Below are 22,228 nucleotides of genomic sequence, written 5' to 3' on the forward strand. Positions count from 1 at the left end.
ATCACGTGATAGGTTTATTCGAACTATAGTAGCCCTATTCTGAGGACGTCAATAAAGTAGCAAAATTTACAATTTTATATGTAATATAGAAGCTGCTTTTTTTTTTTAAAGAAATGTTCATTTCTAGTCAAGCATGGTGATGTATGCCTGTTATCCCAATACTCTGGGAGACGAAGGCAAGAGGATTCCAAATTTCAACCCAGCCTGGGCAAATTGGGGAGACTATATCTCAAAATAAAAATAAATAAATAAATAAATAAATAAATAAATAAATAAAAACTGGAGATGTAGCTCAATACAAAGCCAATGGGTTCAATCTATCAATATCACCGAACTGAGAATGTTTATAAATGCATTGATAAAATCTCCTGGACCGTGAAAGTTATTTAAATAGACCTAAGAAAAGTTAAATAATTGTATTTGACATGTCTTATACTTTAGAATCACTTTGTTTCTTTCATTGGTATTTTTGAGAACATAAAACATGTAAACTGTATTTTCAGTAATCTGGTAGGGATTCTTTTTTTAATTGAAGAAGGAGAGCTGTATTTTGGCTAACTCTTTCAGAAATTTCAGGCAAAATCAGCTGTTGCTGAGGTAGAAATCATTGCAGAAATATGTGGCCAAGGAAAACTGGCCAACTAATAACATCTGAGAAATACATATGACAAGAAGAACACCACAGAAAGAGGAATCGGAGTCCTCAAGATGACACACTCAATTTTTTTCTTATTTTTTTTTCCATTCTTTTCTCTCCACTCCCTCCTGGTTCCTTTTGAACAATTTCTTCCTATTTCACAATATCTTTATACATTTTTGTTCTTATTTACATTTTCACTTTCTCACACTAGAGAGATAATGTAATATTTACATGGGTGTTTGATTTATATCACTTAGTGATTATGATCTCAAGGTATATCCATTTAGCTATAAGTGTCTCTCAATTTTATCTTTCTTAATGGTTGAGTAGTACTCCATTATATAAAAAGCATACCTTTTTTATGCATTCATTGGTTGATGGGAATCTGGGTTGCTTTCAAGATTTGGCTGTTACAAACTGTGCTGCTGTAAACATGGGTGCGTATATATCGCTGTGTCCTATTGCTTTTAAGTCTTCTGCAAAGATACCCAGGAGAATAGCTGAGTTGAGTGGGATCCCTTTAAAACATAAGTAGCAGAGTGCCTCAGGACCTTGATCAGGTAGCCTGGGTTGAACACAGCTGTATCATAGGTTTGGTGATTATTTTGAATATTGCTAATGTGATATGCCTTCTTCCTCCAAGTAATTTATGACTTGATGTGGGAATAGATATCTGAAAATTATCTCAAACATATAGACCTAAAGGTGAATCATTGTGCCAAGGAACAGGGTAGAGGGAGATATTACTTTGTGTCATAAGAGTCTTAGAGAGCTTTGTAGGCATAATGGGCTTGAACCCATTATGAACTATTTTGAAGTATGAACTAGAATTTATCAGCTAATATGGGTGAAGAGGACATTCCTGCAGAAGAAACACCTGTATTGAAATACAAATATAGCACTCTTTCAGTTTTTATTATTATATACTAGAGAGAAATACGATATTTCAAATGTGAGTGTGATTTATTATACTTATGAGGATAGACTCAAGTTACCTCCATTTACTTATAAAATCTTCAAGATCATCCTTTTTATAGCTGAGTAATATTCCATTGTATAAAAAGAACACATCTTTTTCATCCATTCTGTGGTTGATGGACATTTTGGTTGTTTCCAAGATTTAGCTATTACAAGTTGTGCTGCTATAAACACGAGTGCACATATATCGCTGAGACATGACCTTTTAAATTTTTCTGGGAAAATACCCAGGAGGGGAATAGCTAGATTGAATGGAATTTCCAATTCGAGTTTTTTGAGGAATCTGATGAGATAATGAGAGGGAAAGAAAGTGCTCTAAAGGATATTACTGCCTGTATGTTTAAGTGTGCAAGATAAATAACCATACTACTAAGATTTGTTAGTTCATCAGACAGAATGTTTGTACTTTCATTGTTTGAATGTCCACTTGTTATGCTTGATTTTGTAACTTAAGCAACTATTTCTAAGATAACAATATGTAAATTACCAACTAGTGATTTTTTACTGTTTTTTTTCTTATTTTTTGAAATTCTGTATTATTTCTACACTTTTTTTCTGTTTTGATTTCTTTCGCTAAATAAAAAGGAAAAAATATAAAGATAGGCACTGAAAAATAATGAATTTGATGTGATCATTTGTATGTGTGTGTGTATTTGATATAGAGAATATATAGAGAAGCACAGAGTTAGAAACATAGGCAGTATTTCTGAGAAAGACTTGTTTTAGAGTACTTATATTTTTATTAGGACATTAAATTAATTGTGTGGGACTGATACATGTACATAACACATCATTATTTTCACTTCCCCTACTCCTCTCCTTCCCCTGTTCCTGCATCTCTTGGTCTCCTTCCTATTTGCAAAAGATCTATCTTCCATTTCCCTTTTACTCTTTGTTTTTCTCTTTATTTATGCTTTGAGTCTCATGTAACAGACAAGGATATTTAAGCTTATATGTTGGCTATGTTTGCCTTAATTTTATTTTTTCAGGGTACGTCCATTTTCCTACTACTGACTGAAGTGTATCCTCCTTTATGGCAAAGTAGCACTCCCTTGTATAAAAATATGTACTACATTTTCTTTGTCCATTCACGTCTTGATGTACATATAGGCTGCTTGCAAGATTTAGCTATTACCCGTTGTGCTGCTGGAAGCATATATGTGCATATATCACTGCAATACATTATCTTTTTCACCCTCAGAAAGATACCTAGAAAGTGTCTAGCTGGGACAATAAAATTTATATTTTTTAAGTTTTTGAGGAATCTCCACACTGATTTTCATAATGGTTGTACTAGTTTATATCCACATCACCAACATAAAAGAGTTTCTTTTTCTACTGCAGCATAACAAGCATTTCCAATTTATTTCAGACTTGTTGATAGCTACTCTTTCTGGAGTAACACTAAACCTCGATTATGTTTCCATTTACATTTCTCTAATGAGTAGAAATGATGCATTTTATTTTTATTATTTTACATCATTTGTTGGCCATTTGCACCTCTTATTCTGAAAAGTATGTATTCATTGAAGTTGCCTTTTTCTTGATTGGACTTTTTTATTTAAATAGAAAATAAAGAAAACAGAAAAAGGGTAGAAATAATACATAATTTCAAAAAATAAAGAGTAAGAAATCACTAGCTGATAAATTACTTATTGCCCTCTTAGAAATAGTTGTTCAAGTTACAAAAGTAAAACGTTCAAAGTGGATATTCAAACAGTGAGACTGCAAACAGTCCTGCTCAACAATCCAACAAAAACTCAGCAATATGTTTATCAGTCCTACACATTTAAACGCAGATGCAGTTATACCCTTTAGAGCACTTTCTTTTCCTCTCTTTTTTACAACAGAAATTACACATTTAAGGTTATGTTACTCTTACATTTCTTATTACTTTTTACACTAGAGACACAATGTGATATTTGTAAACATTATTCTTATTTATAAATATTATTCTTATTTATTTCACTAATGAGGATAGTCTCAAGTTGTCTCCATTTGCCTATAAAGACCTCAAGATTGGGGCTGGGGATTTAGCTCAGTGGTATAAGCACCTGCCTTGCAAGCAGTCAGTCATGAGTTCGATCACTGGTACCGATAAAAATGAAAAAGACAAAAAAAAAAAAACCCTCAAGATCATCTTTTTATAGCTGTGTAATATTCCATTGTTTAAAAATACCACATCTTTTTCATCCACTGTGATGTTGATGGGCATCTTGGTTGTTTTCAAGATTTGGCTATTACAAATTGTGCTGCTATGAACATGGGTGCACATATATCACTGTGATATGACTTGTTCAGTTTTTCTGGGAAAATACCTACGAGGGGAATAGCTGGGTTGATTGGAATTTCCAATCCTAGTCTTCTGAGGAATCTCCATACTGATTTCCATTGTGGCTGCACCAGTCTACACTCCCACCAACAGCGGAGCAGTGTTCCTTTTTCCCAGCAGCCTCACCAACATTTGTTATCAGTGGATTTTTTGATGCAGCCATTCTTTCTGGAGTGAGATGAAATCTCAATACTGTTTTAATTTCCATTTCTCAAATGACCAGTGATTCAAATGACCAGTGATAGTGAACATTTCTTCATGTATTTATCTGCCATTTTTATATCTTCACCTGAGAACTGTGTGTTCATCACTGATGCCCTTTTTAGGAGAGGATCTTGAGGAGTTGCTGGCTAAAATTCTTTCCCATTCTGTGGGTTTTCTTTTCACTCTGTTGGTGATTTCTTTTGAAGTGCAGAAACTTTTCAATAATATGAGATCGTAATTGTTAATTCTTTGAAGTGTTTCCTGTGTAGTTTGTATTTTGTTTATGAATTCTCTGCCTACCATTTCTCGAAGATTTCTACCTACCTTTTCTTTCAGTACATTTAGTGTTTCTGTTTTAATATATAGATCTATGATCCCTTTAGACTTTAGTTTTGTACATGGTGATAGGCACGGATGTAGTTTCAGTCTTCAGCATGTGGAGAGCCAATTTTTCCAGCACCACTTACTAAAGGGCTGTCCTTCTTCCAGTGAACATGTTTAGCTCCTTTGTCAAATATCAGGTGGCTGAGTGTCTTTGTAGTTGTGCTTGCATCTTCTAATCCGTTGTATTTTATCCTCAGGTCTATTTCCTTGCCAGTACCATGCTGATTTTATTACTGTGGCTTTGTGGTATAGTTTCAAATGAGGAATTAAGATGTCTCCTGCCTTGCCTTTGTTGCCCAAAACTGCCTTTGCTATTATAGGTTTCTTCTGTTTCCAAATCAATTTTAGCAGTGCTTTCTCTAGGTCTGTGAGGTATGTTAACGGTATTTTGATGGGGATTGTGTTGGATCTATATAAGAATTTTGGGAGTATGGCCATTTTCACAATGTTGGTTCTTCCTAGCCTAAAGCAAGGAATATCCTTCCATTTTCTAATATCCTCTTCAATCTCTTTTTTAGTGTAGCATAATTTTCAGCATGTAGTTCTTTTACATTCTTAGGTTGATTCCTAAGTATTTCTTTTTTAGATGCTATTTTGAATGGCAATATTTCCATAATTTCTCTCTTGGTGAGATTTTTCATTGTGTATAGGAATGCTATTGATTTTTGAGCATTGACTTTATATCCAGCTACACTGCTTGAATTTGTTTATTACCTTTAATAGTCTTTTAATGGAATTTTTTGGATCTTCTATATACAGTATCATGTCATCTGCAAATAGTGATAATTTAACTTCTTCTTTCCCTATCTTTATTCCTTTTATTTCTCTCTCTTGTCTGATTGCCCTGGCTAGTGTTTCCTATTCCATTCAACAGAAGTGATGATAGTGGACATCCTTGTCTTGTTCCTGATTTTAAAGTGAATGTTTTTGTTCATTTAGAATAATGTTGGCTGTTGGTTTGTCATAAATGACCTTTATAAGATTGAAGGAGATACTGTGTTCCCACTTTCTGAAGGGTTTTATCATGACCTTTATCAAAAGCTTTTTCTGCATCTATTGAGATAGCCGTGTGGTCTTTGTTTTTGGTTCTGTTGATGTGGTGTATTACATTTATTGTTTTGCATATGTTAAACCATCCCTGCATTCCTGGAATGAATCCCACTTGGTCATGACATATAATGTTCTTGATGATTTGCTGCATTCTATTTGCCAGTACTTTACTGAGAATCTTTGAATCAGTGTTCATTAGTGAGATTGGTCAACAGTTCTCCTTTTGTTGGGTCTTTCTCTGGTTTTGGTATGAGAGTGATACTTGCCTCCAGGAATGATTTAGGGAGGATTGCTTACTTTTCAATTTCGTCGAAGAGTTTAAGGAGTATTTGGGTCAAATCTTCTCTAAATTTCTTGTAGAATTCAGCCATGAATCTATCAGGACCTAGGCTTTTCTTTGTTGGTAAGTTTTTAATTACATTTTCAATAGCTGATATTGGATTATTTAAAATTGCTATATCTTCTTGCTTGACCTTTGGTAGTTCATATGTTTCTAGAAATCTGTCCATTGCCTCTGTGTTTTCCACTCTAGGAGAGTAGAGATTTTCAAAGTAGGTATTCATGATCTTTTGAATTTCCATACGATCTTTGGTAATTTCCCCCTTTTCAGTCTATATTTGGGTACTTTCTTACTTTTTCTTTATGAGGTTCACTAGAGCTTTGTCAATTTTGTTTCTCTCAAAAACTCAGCTTTTTGATTCATTAATTCTTTGTATTTTTTTAGTTTCAATTGCATTGATTTCTGCTCTAATCTTGATAATTTTCTGTCATCTATGAGGTTTGGATTTATGCTTTGCTCTTGTTTTTCTAGAAGCTTGAGATATGAAGCATTAGGTTTTATTTGTGCTCATTCTGTTTTCTTGATATGACAATTTATTTCTATGTTTCCCTCTTAAGACCACTTTCATTGCATCCACAGTATGTTGTTTCTGCTTTTTCATTGAATTGTAGGTATTGCTTTTATTTCTTCTTTAATGTCATCTGTAGCCCACTGGTTGTTCAAAAGTTTGTTATTTAATTTCCATCTATTTACATAGGTTTTGCAATTTTTTGCCATTAATTTCCAATTTCTGTATACTATGGTCAGACAGTGTGCATGAGATAATTTCAGTACCTTTGCTGAGTAATGTTTTATGGGATAATATATGTTCTAACATGGAGAATGTCCCATGAGCAGCAGAGAACAATGTGTATTCTGATGTCATTGGGTGGAATACTCTGTAAACATCTACTAAGTCCAATTGTTCACAGGTATGATTCAATTTTATTATTTCTTTGCTAACTTTTTGTCTATTTGACCTATCTCTTTATGACATGGGCAGTTAAGGTACCCTGTTGTAATTGTGTTCTTGTATATTTAAATTTTCATGTCCAGGGGCTGGGGATTTAGCTCAGCGGCATAAGCTCCTGCCTTGCAAGCAGGCAGTCGTGAGTTCGATCCCTGGTACCGATAAAAAACCGAAAAAGCAAAAAAAAAATAAATAAATAAATAAAAAATAAATTTTCATGTCCATTAGTATCTATCTTATGTAGTTTTGTTCTTCTGTATTTGGTGCATATGTATTTATAATTGCTAGTTCTTCCTCTTGAATTTTTCCACTAACGAGTATGTAGTTACCTTTTTTATCTTTTTTAATCACTTTGGGTTTGAAGTTCACATTATCTGCAAATAGAACTATTATGCCAGTGTTTTTCTGCGTTCCTGTTACATGGAATACTGTTTTCCTTCCTTTGAATTTTAATGTATGAGTTTCCTTTTTTGGGTCAGTTGTGTTTCTTCTATACAGCATATTGTGGGGTCATGTTTCATGATCCATTCTGTCAACCTGTTTCTTTTGATAGGTGAACTGAGGTCATTTACATTTATATATATCGCCGATATGTACTGGCTCGACTTTGCCATGTTACATTTAAGTTGTTTGCTTTCTCCTTTTCCCCCTTTTTTATTTGCTTGTGCTACCTGGTGGTTTCTTTCTGTTTTGGGGATTGAGGTAATTTTTATCTCTATCTAGGATGTCATTCAATATTCTTTCTAAGATTGGCTTGGTGATGTGAATTTCTTCAGTTGTTTTTTGTCATGGAAATATCTTGTCTATCGATTAAATCTGAATTACAATTTGGTTGAGTACATCAGTCTGGGTTGAAAATTGTTTTCTCTCAAGGCTTGAAATACCTCACTCAAGCTCATCTTGACTTGAGGGTTTGTGCTGAAAAGTTTGCTGTGATTCTAATGGGCTCTCCTTCAGAGATGAGTTGCATCTATTTTCTAACAGCTTTTAGTATTCTGCTTTTATGCTGTATGTCTGAGACCTGAATTTTTATATGTCTGTGTTTAGATTTAAATTGGTCGTGACTATTTGGCATTCTATATGCCTCATTGTCTGCATATCAGATTTTTCCCAATGTTTGGGAAATTTTCTTCTACTACTTCTGTGAATATTTTGGTCATGTCATTTGCGTTGACTCCTGCACCTTCACTGATGCCTATTAATCTTATATTTTTTCTCTGGGCATCATCTTGAGCTGTTGGATTGTCATTTCATGCTGCTTTGTTATTTTTAAAAGTTCTATCCTTTTATGATCACTAATTATAACAGTGTCCTCAAGGTCCAAAATCCTATCCTCAGCTTCATTTAAATGGCATTAGTCCTTAGAATGTACTTTTATAACAGTAATCCTTAAATTTTATTATAGTGAAATAATATGGATTATAAATATGATATAGAAATGATCACATTCTTGTTTACAATAATGGGATTCATACTTTTAAAATTATGTTTTATTAGGGCCTATATATTTTACAAAATATTCAGTTTTGATGTGGTATTTTATACATGAGTGTAACAAATTTCATCATACAAAACCCCTTTATAACCTTACTTTACACCCTTCTCTCTGTCCTGTTTCCCTTTTTCTTGTCTAATAGTAGACTGTCTTCTACTTTGAGAAGCTCATTCTTAACGCAGTACTAAGAAAACTAACATATCTGTGTAAGAATTAAAGTGGTGTAACAATATAGAATATGTATCATTTTTCTGATAATTTGATACAATTCCTCTTTTATAATCTACATAGATCCTATGTCTCTAGCATGAGAGTTCTGAACACTTTATGTGGATGTCGTACTAATCAAGCCAGTTTCCATAAGCTTACTCATGTAATTTAAAAAATTTACAACAGACATCACTATGTAAACTTGCATTGATGTGCTAAATCCCCTACTATGGCCAGAGTTGTGGAGCTAAGAAATTAATTTGGGATTTAGTAGTCCAAATCCACAGTGTAGAATCTGAGCTCCAAACCACATAAATATAGGCTATTTTACTGCTGATGTTTTTCTATGATTTCCATTTATAGCACTTAAAGCCAAGAATCTTGGCCATATCTCAAAACAAAGTTAACTGTAGTGATGAATTGCTGTAGAGGGTGCAGGGTTACTCAGTGTCTATGTGTGAGCCACTCAAGATTTTTAGTTGGAAGAAGATTCTTCAAACATATTTTTAAGCACATTATGGAGATAACAATCCTTAAAGTGTATTTTAACAACATTTCCTCATTCTTACCATGTAGTAACTTTTTTTAACACTAAGGATAAAACTTAATAATTACATCTTATGAATTATGACTTTTGAGCAACAAACATACTTTCTTCTCCAAGAATAACAGACTTTAGAAATATTTGAAATCATTTTATTTCTGACCAAATAAGGAAAGACAGACAGACACAGAGATAAACATACATACACACACACACGCACGCACGTGTGCATGCACATACACACATACACAGAGAGAGAGACAGAGACAGAAACAGAGACAGAGAGAATGGAGCATCATGCTTAGTCACAAAGTTGGCAACAGTATAACTGGGAAACTATTATAAAAATCATTTATGAAATTTTTTAGTCATTTAAATATATAAACAAACTCAGGCTATGAGAATTTAATGTTTATCATGGCCGCATGGCCTAAAACTGTTTGATTATCATATAACAACAATATTTTTACACAACATGTACTCCATATACTTATGGTAGCAAGTCTATAGATATTATAGAACACTACGAGAACCAAGTGTTATGTAGTCCCCTAACCTTGTTTAAATTTATTTATTCCACAATAGAAAACTAAATACAAATGACCAACATTTAAGATAGTTTCTCATTATACTTATAAATTTAGGTTCTATCTTGAACATTCTTGATATAGTTTCATGAGATTCTTTTTACTTATAAACCTTTAAAAAATTATCCATGATTCTTAGTAATCTAGTAGCAGAAGAAAGTAGGAATCAAAGAGCAATTTTACCAATATCAATAATCACTTTAAAGAGCCATGCTTGAACACTCCTATAATCATAGCACTCTAGGAGGTTGAGGCAAAAGGATGACAAATTTGTGTCCAGCCTGGCAATTTTGCAAAACCTTTTCTCAAAATAAAAAATAAAATTAGCTAGAGATTAGTTCAGTGTGAAAGTCCTGGAATCAGTCCCCCGTATAGCCCACTCAAATCTCCTTGTATTTTGTTTGATAACATCCAAAAGTGCATTTTCACTCACTGAAATGTGATTGTACATTTAGTTCAGCACAACTACAGAATATAACCAAGATTCATTTATAAAAATTTGCATTTAGATGTTGGCATGTTGAAATTAGAGTTACTAATGTGCCGCCAGAAGAAAACTTCATCCAGATAATTTCAAACAAGATTTTAGTCAGTTTTGGTAAAGGCTTTTAAAAATGTATTTTCTTTAAACTTGTACTTAATGTCAAATAATACGAAATATTTAATGTGAAAATATAGGTGTTCTTATAGATTTTAGTTGATATTCTACTCCTCTCTGAAATGATACACTTTCTTGAAAGGTAGTGTTTTTCAAAGAGTCAGCTTTAAGATGACAAATTCAGTTCAAAATGTAATTTCCAGTGTTATGTATGTTAAGAGACATGGCTTTTCACTTGTATTTTCAGAATCTGATGCTGAGCAAAAATAGTTCCATTTAAATTTGCATCTTTCATTTAAAACTTGGACAGTTTATTCATGTTATTCACCACAGTACAATGGTAAATCTGTTCATCTCATACCATTCTATTTTCTTTCACTGTTATTGTTTTGCACAAGAGCACACTCAGAAGTCAAAATTTGATTGTGATGATTTCTTAATGTAGTCCATTGAAAATCTTTCAAGATAAAGCTAAGAATGTGTGTGTGTGTGTGTGTGTATGTGTGTGTCTTTAGATTTTTTTTCTTGAGGAAAGATCCTCATAACAAGAGAATTAGCTTGAGAAAGCAGTTTTTTCATATTAAATTGGTCCATAATACTGATTTCAGTTTTATTATTATAAAATAAATGCTAAGTGTTACTTTTTAAGCTATTAAAAATAATTTTCTTTATAGTGAGAAGTCTTTGAGTTGTCTTTCTTCCATAATAGACTAATATATTTTTGTTCTATCCTAAGTGAGCCATCCTTAGATTTTTTGCAAATTAAATAATGTGCAAGTATTTCAGGACTTCAAACAATACTACTGCACAATTAAGTATTTCAGAAACAAAAACCAAAAAATACATGTATGCAAAACTGTAAGAATCATGCACCTGTAAGAAATTAGTAATATATGAAAGAATATGAAATATTAAAGTTTGTGTTTATGTCAGTATGAATTTCAGTGACAAATTTTAAAAAGTTATCAATCATAACTAATTGAGTTGACAGAAAATACTTGAAAGTCACTAATAATTAAGACATGCAAAATCAACAAAAATGGTTTGTTTTCTAGTTTGTGTGTATGTGTGCAATTGTGTGCCTGTGTACGTGCATGCATACATACACATCTCACACTATTTTAATACTGCATTTTCTGCCTCTTAACAATACAATCTGTTCTTTGACTACCAGGCCAGAATTAGCTTCTAGACCAACAATGGACATACAGCAACAAGTATTTAGTCACTATTGAATGGGAGCAGTTATGATTCAGAAATAAAATTGTTTTCAAATTATTATGAAGTATATTTAGTCATGCAATAACAGGAATGCAATAAAGAAGCACAGCACCATCAAGGATGATTTAAAATTTTGAAGAAAAGTAGTTTTTGCAAGCAAATGTTCTCTGTCAGGCTGAAGGGAAGATATTCCTGCAACACCAGTGTTAACCATGAGATCCTCAACAAATGGACACAGCACACATATCACTAGTGCAAAACAAATGATGACACCCGAGTCTAGTGAATAGAAATTCAGGTATCTTTATGCAGAAGGATCTAGCAGCTGCTTATACCACTTACGATATTCTAATTATAGTCTTAATATATTTTAATTTTTTACTAATTTTTAAATTATTTTTTAACTAATGCTCTCTTTCTGTGGCTTTTTACCTTGTGTGCATATGTATTCTTCTTGGCTAATTGAATTTGTGTATATTGTGGGGAGTTATTTGAAGTTAAATAAAACATAATCTAGTGGGTCTTTGTTTTTCTCATGTCAGAGACAATTAAGAATTCATTTAAGACCCTGAAATTTGAGAAGATTTTTTGATCTTAAATATTTTTATGAACAAAAATACTTCAAAATGGTTTATAAATACTGGCAAGCCTTTGTTTCTGAATACTCTACACTTTTATGAAAAGCGATCCTCTAATTATTATATGGATAGAGACTTAAAAATGCTTCTTAATATTAAAATTCCTCAGGGAAAAAACATAAAAATAAGTGATAAATAAGTTAACATTAAGATGAAACATAAATAAATTAAAATTTCATGTGAATGATCAGGTGACCAACTTCATTGTGTGGTAAATCCAAATAAATCTCTAAATGACTGTATTTGATACCAATGAATCATACTTGACTTAATGAAACTAAGAGAACACAATAGTTTAATAGAAATTTGAAAAGGTGACAGGGGAAAGATATAGTAGATCCATAGAATAAAAGTTTCCCAGATATATAGAAAAGGTGGCATTAGTAATTATATTTATTTAATTATGTTGCATGTGACATTGCCTCCTGCAAGAATGATCCCCCATAAGTGATTGTGAATTCTACTTGTACATCGTATTTACACCAAACTTAAGATTTGGGATAGTAGAACACAATTTCTGTCATTTTTATGAGCAGTGCTTCCCAGGGAATGGTACATATAATCTCTGAAGCATGCAGTATGCTTTTAAACAGGTTTATTAAAGTGTGCTTGACAGTAAATTATATATCCTTAAAGTTAATACTTTGAGAAATTGTATATATGTGTGTACTATATATGTGTATGCACACATGGAATTTTTGACATAATTGAGATAATGAATATATCTATCACCCCAAAAACTTATATTAAGCCCATTTTTAATCCTTTTGTCCTTACTATTCCTCACACCTCAAGCAACTGTTTCCCTAGGCAACCAGTGGTTGTTTTTAGTCAATTAGCACATATTTTATGGCACTGTATAAAAATGTGATAATAAGATGTGTGCTCTAATATATCTGTTTTAATTTGTACAAGGTAGTTATTTTGAGATATATCCATATGGTGCATGTATAAATAGTTTGTTCTTTTTAATATTGAAAAGTATTCTATGAAGAGTAAATCACAGTTTATTTATCCATTGCTGGACATCAGGGTTTTCACCATGCGTCTTGCCAATTAAAAATAAAACTGCTATACGTATCTATGTATAAGCCTGTGTGACCATATGCCTGTATTCCATGTTATGAATTACATATGTGGAACAATTAGATCATATCATATCTGAGTTCATACTATTTAAAATAACTGCCAGAGAATTATCAAAGAAGTTGTAATTTTCCATTCTTGTAAGTAATGTATGGAAATCTCAGTTTCTTTATCTCCTTGGCTTTGCTTATTAGGGTTAGTAATTTTAATTTTAGTCTTTAGTATAGCAATAATATAGTCTGCTTTTAATTTGCATTTTAGTGATGAAATGCAATGTTACACATCTTGCCATATTCTAATTTATTCGTTTTTTATTTTTAAACAACCAAAATTCTGATCAATTGCAGAATGTATAAAAAAGATGTAGTATTTTTATAGAATGGAATATTACTGAGCTATAAAAAGGATAATCTTGAGTCTTTTATAGGTAAATGGAGGCAACTTGAGACTATATTCATAAGTGAAATAAATCAGACTCATATTTGTAAATATATTATCTCTCTAGGTTAAAAATAAATAACAATGATAATGAACTGAAAAAAGAATAAGATAAAAATGTACAATAGATATTGTAATAATGAAAGAGAAAGAAAATGCTTAAGAGGAAAAAACAACTGGGATGGGGAAATGAGAAAGGAAGAAAGGAAAAGATTGTGTGTATGTAGGTATACACATATAGCTATATGCATGTTAATGTGTGCAAGATAGATAACTGCACTACTAAATTCTCTGTTAGTTCATCAAAAAGAATAGTTGGTAGTATCACTGTTTGATTTAGTGATCTTTCCATGTTCTTGTCTTATCATTATATATTATTTACTGAAATGTCTTTTCAAATATTTGAACATTAGCTGACACAAATATTTTGGGTTGTTTTCTAATTGTTACATTCTGTGACTTTCGAAATATCTTGGATAGCATGTAGGTTCAGCTTCAGACTATTGCATTTAAACCAAATTGCAGTAAAGCTAATCATATGATATTTTTATTTCTAAGTACATATGAAAGTTATATTTTTCACTATACCATTTATTAATTTTGAAACAGCATTGTGTCTAAAAACATGTAAAGACTCTAATTTAAAAATGCTTCCTTGGAAAACTGATGAAGGTCAAATGAGCTCTTAGTATAATGGCACCAAACGACTTCCTGTGAACCAGGTTACCCCAAAAATGAAGTGCAATAAAATGAAATACACCTCTGTGTACATGTGTACTCTGGACACACATACTTTACTAAATATATGTTTTCAAAAACTTTCTTCTAGTTTGTGGCCTTCCTTTTACTTTTCTCACAATGTCTATTGAAGAGCAGAAAGTTTTTTGTTATTGTTGTTATTGTTATTTGTTTTTTGAGACATAGGTTTGTTCTGTAGTTCAACCTGGCATTTAACTGGTTATCTTCTGCCTTGGACTTCCACGTTGCTAGGATTACAGGTGTGTGCCTCCACATCTGGAAGGGGGAAGTTTTTTATATTATTGAAATACAGTATCAACCTTATGTACATTAGGAAGAAATATGCATTTTTAGTAGTCATCTGAACCATCACTGCTTTAATCGGTAGTCCCATGCTCTTGTTATTTATCAGCTCCGTAGTTTTGCGTTTCCATATTGTTTTTGGTACTGCTAGTGAATGTAAATAAAACAAGGGAAAATGCTCTTAAAATAAACTTAATAAAAGAAAAACAAATGAAACAAAAAGGGGATATGGATGCAACAACACATGCTGATACTCAAAGCTACTGATTGAGGCAGCAAGGTTACTTGAACCTAGAAGTTGGATGCCAACCAGAGCAACATAGCAAAATCCACGTGAAAAATAAATGGTAAAAAGAGAAAGAGTGTTATGCAAAAATACTTTAGGCCATCTTAATCTTTCTTCTCAATTTTTGTTTGGTGGCATGGGTTAGAGAAACAAATTTTTACTGAAATGTCCTTAATCATATGTACTATAACATCCACAGAGCAAACATGAATGAAACTTCTTGCCTGAATCTGTGTGCATTCAAAAAAATTCATGACTCCGCATACATACATTTTTCCTTAAGAGCTTTGTGCCTTCCTGCTGGAACGTAGTGAAACCTAAAGCCATTGGAGACAGGAGGATAGTTGTGAGGAAACTACAGGCAGAGACAGCAAAGGCTTTGCTAGATTTACTGTTGCCATGAAAATTGATATTTGAAAACTTTCTAAGGATTGAAATAGTTTAGTTGACTAATGAACAGTATCTAAAACCTACTGCTTTAGGAAAAATTAAATGTTTCTGAATATGAAAATGACTTCATTGTCTTTCCAATCAAAAGCCTATTTATTCTGTGACATATTTAAATATGACAGTTTGCCATTACTCATGCTTCATGCCAGGGAAATATGCCTAGATATATCTTTCCATTCACTGTGTGACCTTAGAAAGTTACCCAGCCTCCTCTAAGGCCCAGAGGCTTGTACTTTTTAGGGTTCTGTTGTACAACCATTTTAATATGCTGATGAATTCAGTTTGCCAGTGTTTTATTGAGATTTTATCATTGTTCATAAGCATATTGGACTTTAGTTTTCTTTATTAGCAGAGTCTCTATATAGGTTTAATGTCAGGGCAATGCTGGTCTCTTAGAATGACACAGTAAGTATTGCTTCTATCTCAGTTTTCTGAGAAATATTGGCATTCATTCTTTAAATGTTTAGTAAAATTCCATAGTGGAGACATTTAGTTCTGAGCTTTTCACTTTTAGTGAGTTTTTGAATACTATTTGAATTCTGTTTTTTATGTCAATTTTAATCATGTGTTTCTAGGAAACTGTCTTTTTGTCTAAATTATTCATTTTTTGGCACAAATTTGTTTATAATACCCCACTGTATATTTATTTTCCATGGGGGAAAACGCTGAGGATCGATGATCTATCCTGGTTCCTCTTTTTTTTTCAATCTCCATTTTTCCCTTCAACCCCTCTTCCCATCCTTATTTACAAAGCTTTGTTTCCAAATTATGCTTCTTTCATCATTTTGTTCCATTTTGCTTCATCCCTTTCCTTCTCCCTAATTCCAATTTGTTTTAAAAAGTCTCTTCATATTTCCCATACCTATTATATACTTTATTATATACTTATTATTTAACCTTTTGGTTTCTCACACCAATGAACAATGCAATATTTATACGTGTGTGTCCAATTTATTTCACTTATGTATATGGTTTCAAGGTGCATCCACTTACTTATGAATGTCTCGTTTGTCCTTCTTTAACACTGAGTAGTGCTTCATTGTATGTATTTTAAAAAATGCATCTTGTTATCCCCCTCTTGGTTGATGGGTATCTAGGTTGTTTATAAGATTTATCTATTATAAACTGTGCTGCTATAAACATGGGTGCACATAGATCACTGTGGTACGATGTGTTTTTTTGTTTGTTTGTTTGTTTTTTGTTTTTTTTTTTTTCTGGGAAGATATCCAGAAAAGGGATTGCTGGGTCAAATGGAGCCTCTAATCCTAGTTATTGGAGGAATATCACACTGATTTCCACAGTAGTTGCACCAGTATGCACTCCCACTAAAAGTGGAGAAGGGTTACTTTCTTCTCATAGCTCCACCAATGTTTGTTATTGGTTGATTTCTTGATAATAGTCATTCTTTCTGGGGTGTGATGAAATCTCAGAATTGGTTTAATTTGTGTCTTTCGAATGACCAGCGATGTTGAATATTTTTTCATATATTTACTTGTTGTTTGTATTTCTTCCTCTGAGAAGTATATAGGCATCTCAGATGCCGACTTTTGATTGGATCCTTAAATTTGGGATGGTTTAAATGTTTTTCAGTTCTTTATATGTTCTAGAGAACTAGTTAAAGTTATTTCCCACTCTGTGGGTTGTCTTTTCACTATTGGAAATTTATTTTGCCGTGAAAAGCTTTTTATTTGAATAAGATCTCATTTATTGATTCTTTGTAATATTTTGTGTAAGATTAGGACTTTGCAATCTTTGCCTACACCTATGTCTTTAAGTGTTCTATCTATTTTCTTTAGCATATTAGTGTTTCTATTTTAATATTTGGATCTTTGATCAATTTTGATTTTAGTTTAGTTGATAAGAGACATGGACCTAGTTTTAGTCTTTGGTATGTTTATGAACTAAGAAAGTGAGTCTTGGGCATGTGAAAATTGAGTTTTTCTAGCACCATTTATTAAAGTGGCTATTTTTTTTTCCGTTAAACGTGCTTGGACCCACTGTAAAAGATAAAGTGATTTGTGTGTTTAGAGTTCTTCTTGCATTTTATAATACTCAGGTCTATGTTTGTTTGTTTGTTTGTTTTGTTTTGTTTCTTTCTGTTGTCAGTACCATGCTGTTTTTTTCACAGTGGCTTTATTATAATTTCAAATCATGGATTATGATGTTCTCTGCTTTGCCTTTGTTACCTAGGATTGTTTTTGCTATTCTAGTTACAAATTAATTTTAGAAATGTTTTTTCTACTACTGCAACATCTATTAAGGGTATTTTGATTGAGATTTCATTAAATATGAATGTCAAATTTGGGAGTGTGCCCATTTTTACTATGCTGATTCTTTCTACATGTGCCCAAGAGGTATTAACTTATTGTCTGATGCCCTCTTTGCTCTCCTTTTGCAGAGTACTATAGGTTTCAATGTAAATATCTTTTACTTCCTTTGTTATATTGAATTCTAAATGTTTTTCTTAAAACTTTTTATGTTATTTTGAAGGGTGTTTTTCCCTAATCTCTCTCTTTCTCTCTCTTCATTTGTTATTTCTGTCCAGGAATCCTGTAGCTTTTTGACTGTCTAGTTTGTATGCAGCTACACTACTAAATTTGAATTAAATATTCAAGTATTTTGGTGGAGTTTTGTGGCCCCTCTGTAGTATATAATGTCATAGGCAAATAATGATAGTTTGACTTCCTCCCTTTCTTTATTTCTTCTTGTTGTCTAATTTTTTCTGGCTAATGTTTTCAGAACTATTTTAAATAGGAGTAATGATAGTGGACAATCTTATTTTGGTGCTAATTTTAGAGTGAAAGCTTACAGTTTTTGACCTTTTAGTATGATAGTGGCTCTTGGTTTGTCATAGATGATTTTTATCAAAGTGAGAGAAAGATCATGTTTTCCAATTTTCTGTAATGTTTTATAAGTGAGTATTGTGCTTTATGCAATGCTTTTTCTGCATATACTGAAATGATCATGAGATTTTGGCCTTTGCTTTTGATGCCATCGTGTATTACATTTATTCATTTCTACATGTTGATCCATTCTTGCATCCCTGGGAATCTTAGGTCATGGTGAATACTCTTGATACTTTGCTGCATTCTGTTTGTCAGTACCTTACTGAGGAGTTTTATGTATATATCCATTAGGGAGATTGACGTTTAGTCTTTATTTTTGGTTGAGTCTTTTTCTGGTTTTGGTATTAGGGCAATACTTGCTTCCAGGAATGGCTTTGAGAGCATTGTTTCCCTTTCAATTTCATTAAATATTTTGAAGAATGGTGTCATTATATCTTCTGTAGGATTTTCGTGGAATTCAACAGAAACTCATTCAAGACTTGGAATATTTTTGTTGGTAAGAGTTTAATGATATTTTCCATTTGATTGGCTAATAGTGGGTTATTTAGAGTTTTTATATCTTTTTTATTCTTTTTGGAAATTCATATGTGTCTAATAATTTTTACATTTCTTCTGTGTTTTCCATTGTATTAGAGTACAGGTTCTCATTATATGTACTTATGATCTGTATTTCCACAGGATTTATTGTGATTTCACTCTTTTCTTTCTTAATTTCATGAATTTGAGTCTTTTGATTCCTCTTTTTGATAAGGTTGGCTAAGGGTTTATCAGTTTTACTTAATCTTTTAAATAACCTACTCTTTGATTCATTGATCTTTGTGTTCTTTTCTTAGTCTCAGTTGCACTAATTTATGCTCTTGTATTTATAATTTCCTCCCTTGTACAATAATGGGATGAATTTTGGAACCAGATTCTTCATTTTCAAATTCCAGGTACATTATTGCTGGCTGATCAACCTTGAGCAAAGTACAATAAGACTTACCTAAAAAATAAGCTGTGTAAAAAAAAATTCTGTCAACCTAAATCTTAAGTGGTTTTGATATTTCAAAGTAAGGCAGATGAAAATGATAAAAATTGTCCAATTCTATAAAAGAAAGAAAGGAAATGAGAGAGATGCAGAAAATATATAGTGGCTTATCAAATGAGTAATATGTGGATGTAAACATTCATAACATGTAAATTACTCATTACACTGATTTTAAAACATTTAAATGTTCAGTAGTCATCTCATGTAATGACAATATATATTAATGGTTATGGGATTAAATATAAAACATTTAAGCGGCGATTATTTTAAAGATACCAACATAAAAGTGGATACAGAAAGAAGTAACACAATTGAAATTAAATGAAAAAATATATGTTAAAATCATGATAAAGAATCAACAAATTTAAAAGTAATAAAAGATTTCTTATACTGACATTACTTGAATTTTATGTAATAAAAATATATCTGTATATATTTCCTAAGGAAATCAAGATTTGATTTTTAATTTTGGAAAAATGCCTTTTCACAGCTTATCTGTATAGTGTTGGTACATCTCACTTCTTTAAATGGGAATAAATACAATAATAGTTTTTCAATACTAATATGTTTAAGTGGTGGGGAAGAAAAGGAGACAGTGTTTCCGTAATGCTAAAAACATGATATATATCTGTAGCAATACAGAATGTAGTCCAGATGGGTAGACTCCCAGGTGATGGGATTCCAAGCATGAAAAGCAACTCCTGGTTTAAAAATTTTAAACGATATGACAGTTTTCTACTCTTCACAGATTTGTGTGGGTCAGTGACTGACATCCCTTTAGTTACTTTTGATAATTTATGTTATTCACTTTACCCAGATTGTGGAGCCTAGATTAGTGTAAGTACATGTAGATGAATGCGTGTATGTAAATATACAAAACTTTCAAATACATATATATTCAGCCATTAGATGGAATAGGGTTTTGGAGAATTTATGCAAAAGTTAAACATCTAAACTAATATTTGAAGTAATTGAGAAGAAATCATTAATAGCACAGCTGCACAATTCTGAAATTAAATGAAGTGTGGTCATCTTGTGTCAAGTAGATGTCTATAGTACCTTGAGAATGATAGCAGGTAGTATAGTTTAATGTCTTACACTTCAAAGCAGCCATTAATTTTGAGGAGAGCAATGTGCAAAACACTTTGAAGGCAGCAATGGAGAAAAAGATTATTAAGACTTAGGAACAATCATTCAGGGTGATTACATTTTCTGAAATTTGAAGTAGTTCTTTCTTTTGTGCCAATTATTCTTAATTGCTGCAAGGAAATCTATTGAAAATCATAATTTCAATGAAGATTTTGAAAATATTTTCTTGAATTTTTAGTTAAATTTTTCTACACCTCTGTCAGGTTTTTTGAGTTTATATTTCTTAACTTTCAAGCCAAAGTAACTTTAAAGCTTTCATTTTCAAAACTACTCCTTGGTTAATAGACATTCTATTTTCGTGTGTTGTAGGTACAATTTCATTTTCCATTAAAAACAAAAATGATGATGTTTCTCAGGAAGAGATATATCAAGACCAAGAATTATTTCATAATCCATTAGTTGTATCAGAAACTTCTCCCATTTTTAAGGAAGTCCCAGGTAAATACATTATACATTTTCATGATTAGCATACATGAACCTACATCATCACTAATTTAAAGTAATAATATACTTGTGTAATACATCTGTAAATTTGTAATGCATATATCTGTAAGCATTTTATTGCATTATTTCAAAATTAATTTTATGTAGTTTATTTCTGGATTTCTATTGCTATTAATATGAATGGATTATAAAACTTAAAATTGAATGTTTCATACCATTATGTAAGTAAAAATTTTACTAATTCTTCTATCATTAAAAAATACAGAATTTCTGATATAATACTGAGTGTATTATTTTAAACATGTAGTATACTTTACTTATTTCAGTTTAGAAGATGTTAGAAATCTTTTTATATGTCAAAGAAGCCTGGTGCTATTGCTTCCACTTCCTATACTTTAAATCCTTCTTTGGATGTTGTTAAATATCATATTTTTGATATAAATATAAAGGAAAATGTGATGATAAAAAATTGGAATAGAAACAGTTGCCTGGAATAGTTGTTCTTTTATGCCTCAGTAGCAAGGAAAATAGTGTTTATTATAATAGATTTCATTAGCAGAAATTTGAAGAGACATAGGTACACCAAAAAAGAAAAGTTTTACTGAATGAATTTGTATTAGTCAAGATTCTTCAGAGAAATAGAATCAGTGGTGGGACACAGATACCCACAGTCACACACTCGTGCACATACACACAGCTTTGCTTCCACTCCTCTGGATGACCTTGAGTAACACAGTACCCATTTTGATTCTATCACTCTAGGTAACCGTGACTACTATAGTCAGATAAGAAGACTGTTTAGTTACTTTACCAAAGAACATATGTGATGGATTTCATGTAGGGATGATAATGTGAACATTTTTCTTCTGATCTGTTCTAAAGTAATTCTACTATATTTTATATTCATAGCAACAAAAATGAATCTCTGGTTCTATATACCTCTTGTTTCCACAATCTGTTCTCTGTGCAGTCACTGTGGGTTAAAGCAATGTAAAGATTCATGTAAAGCAGCTTTGAGATAACTAGAAGGGAACTACATTTTAAATATTTGGGATTATTTTTCAGAAGTCACATTTAAATGCTATGAAATCCTTTAAAGTATTTTCAAAAAATCGAAGGAGCAGCCCATATAAATTGAGAAGAGATTTCTTCAATAATTCCCTATCCCATTGTATATTTGGTAAACTTATTTACACATTGATGATTTCATGACAATGAACTGTTACCTGAAAAATAAATAAGTACAGGAGACAATTCAAACTGAGGAAGTAAATTTGTCATAAAGAACTCT

General features: G+C 31.9%; 1 protein-coding gene across 4 annotated transcripts in view; it reads left to right on the forward strand.

Moving 5' to 3' along the window:
- The window catches only part of Cfap47 (cilia and flagella associated protein 47), a 386,549-nt gene that overhangs the window by 242,453 nt on the left and 121,868 nt on the right, over positions 1–22,228 (forward strand). For all 4 annotated transcript variants that reach the window (XM_063245680.1, XM_063245681.1, XM_063245682.1 and 1 more), the window contains one exon: positions 20,803–20,931. In XM_063245680.1, the coding sequence (XP_063101750.1) occupies positions 20,803–20,931 (129 nt within the window). The remainder of the gene's footprint in view (positions 1–20,802; positions 20,932–22,228) is intronic.

Source organism: Cavia porcellus, unplaced genomic scaffold, assembly GCF_034190915.1.
Source record: "Cavia porcellus strain 051 isolate PalLab524CR breed Dunkin Hartley unplaced genomic scaffold, mCavPor4.1 scaffold_3, whole genome shotgun sequence".
NCBI classification, from domain to species: domain Eukaryota; kingdom Metazoa; phylum Chordata; class Mammalia; order Rodentia; family Caviidae; genus Cavia; species Cavia porcellus.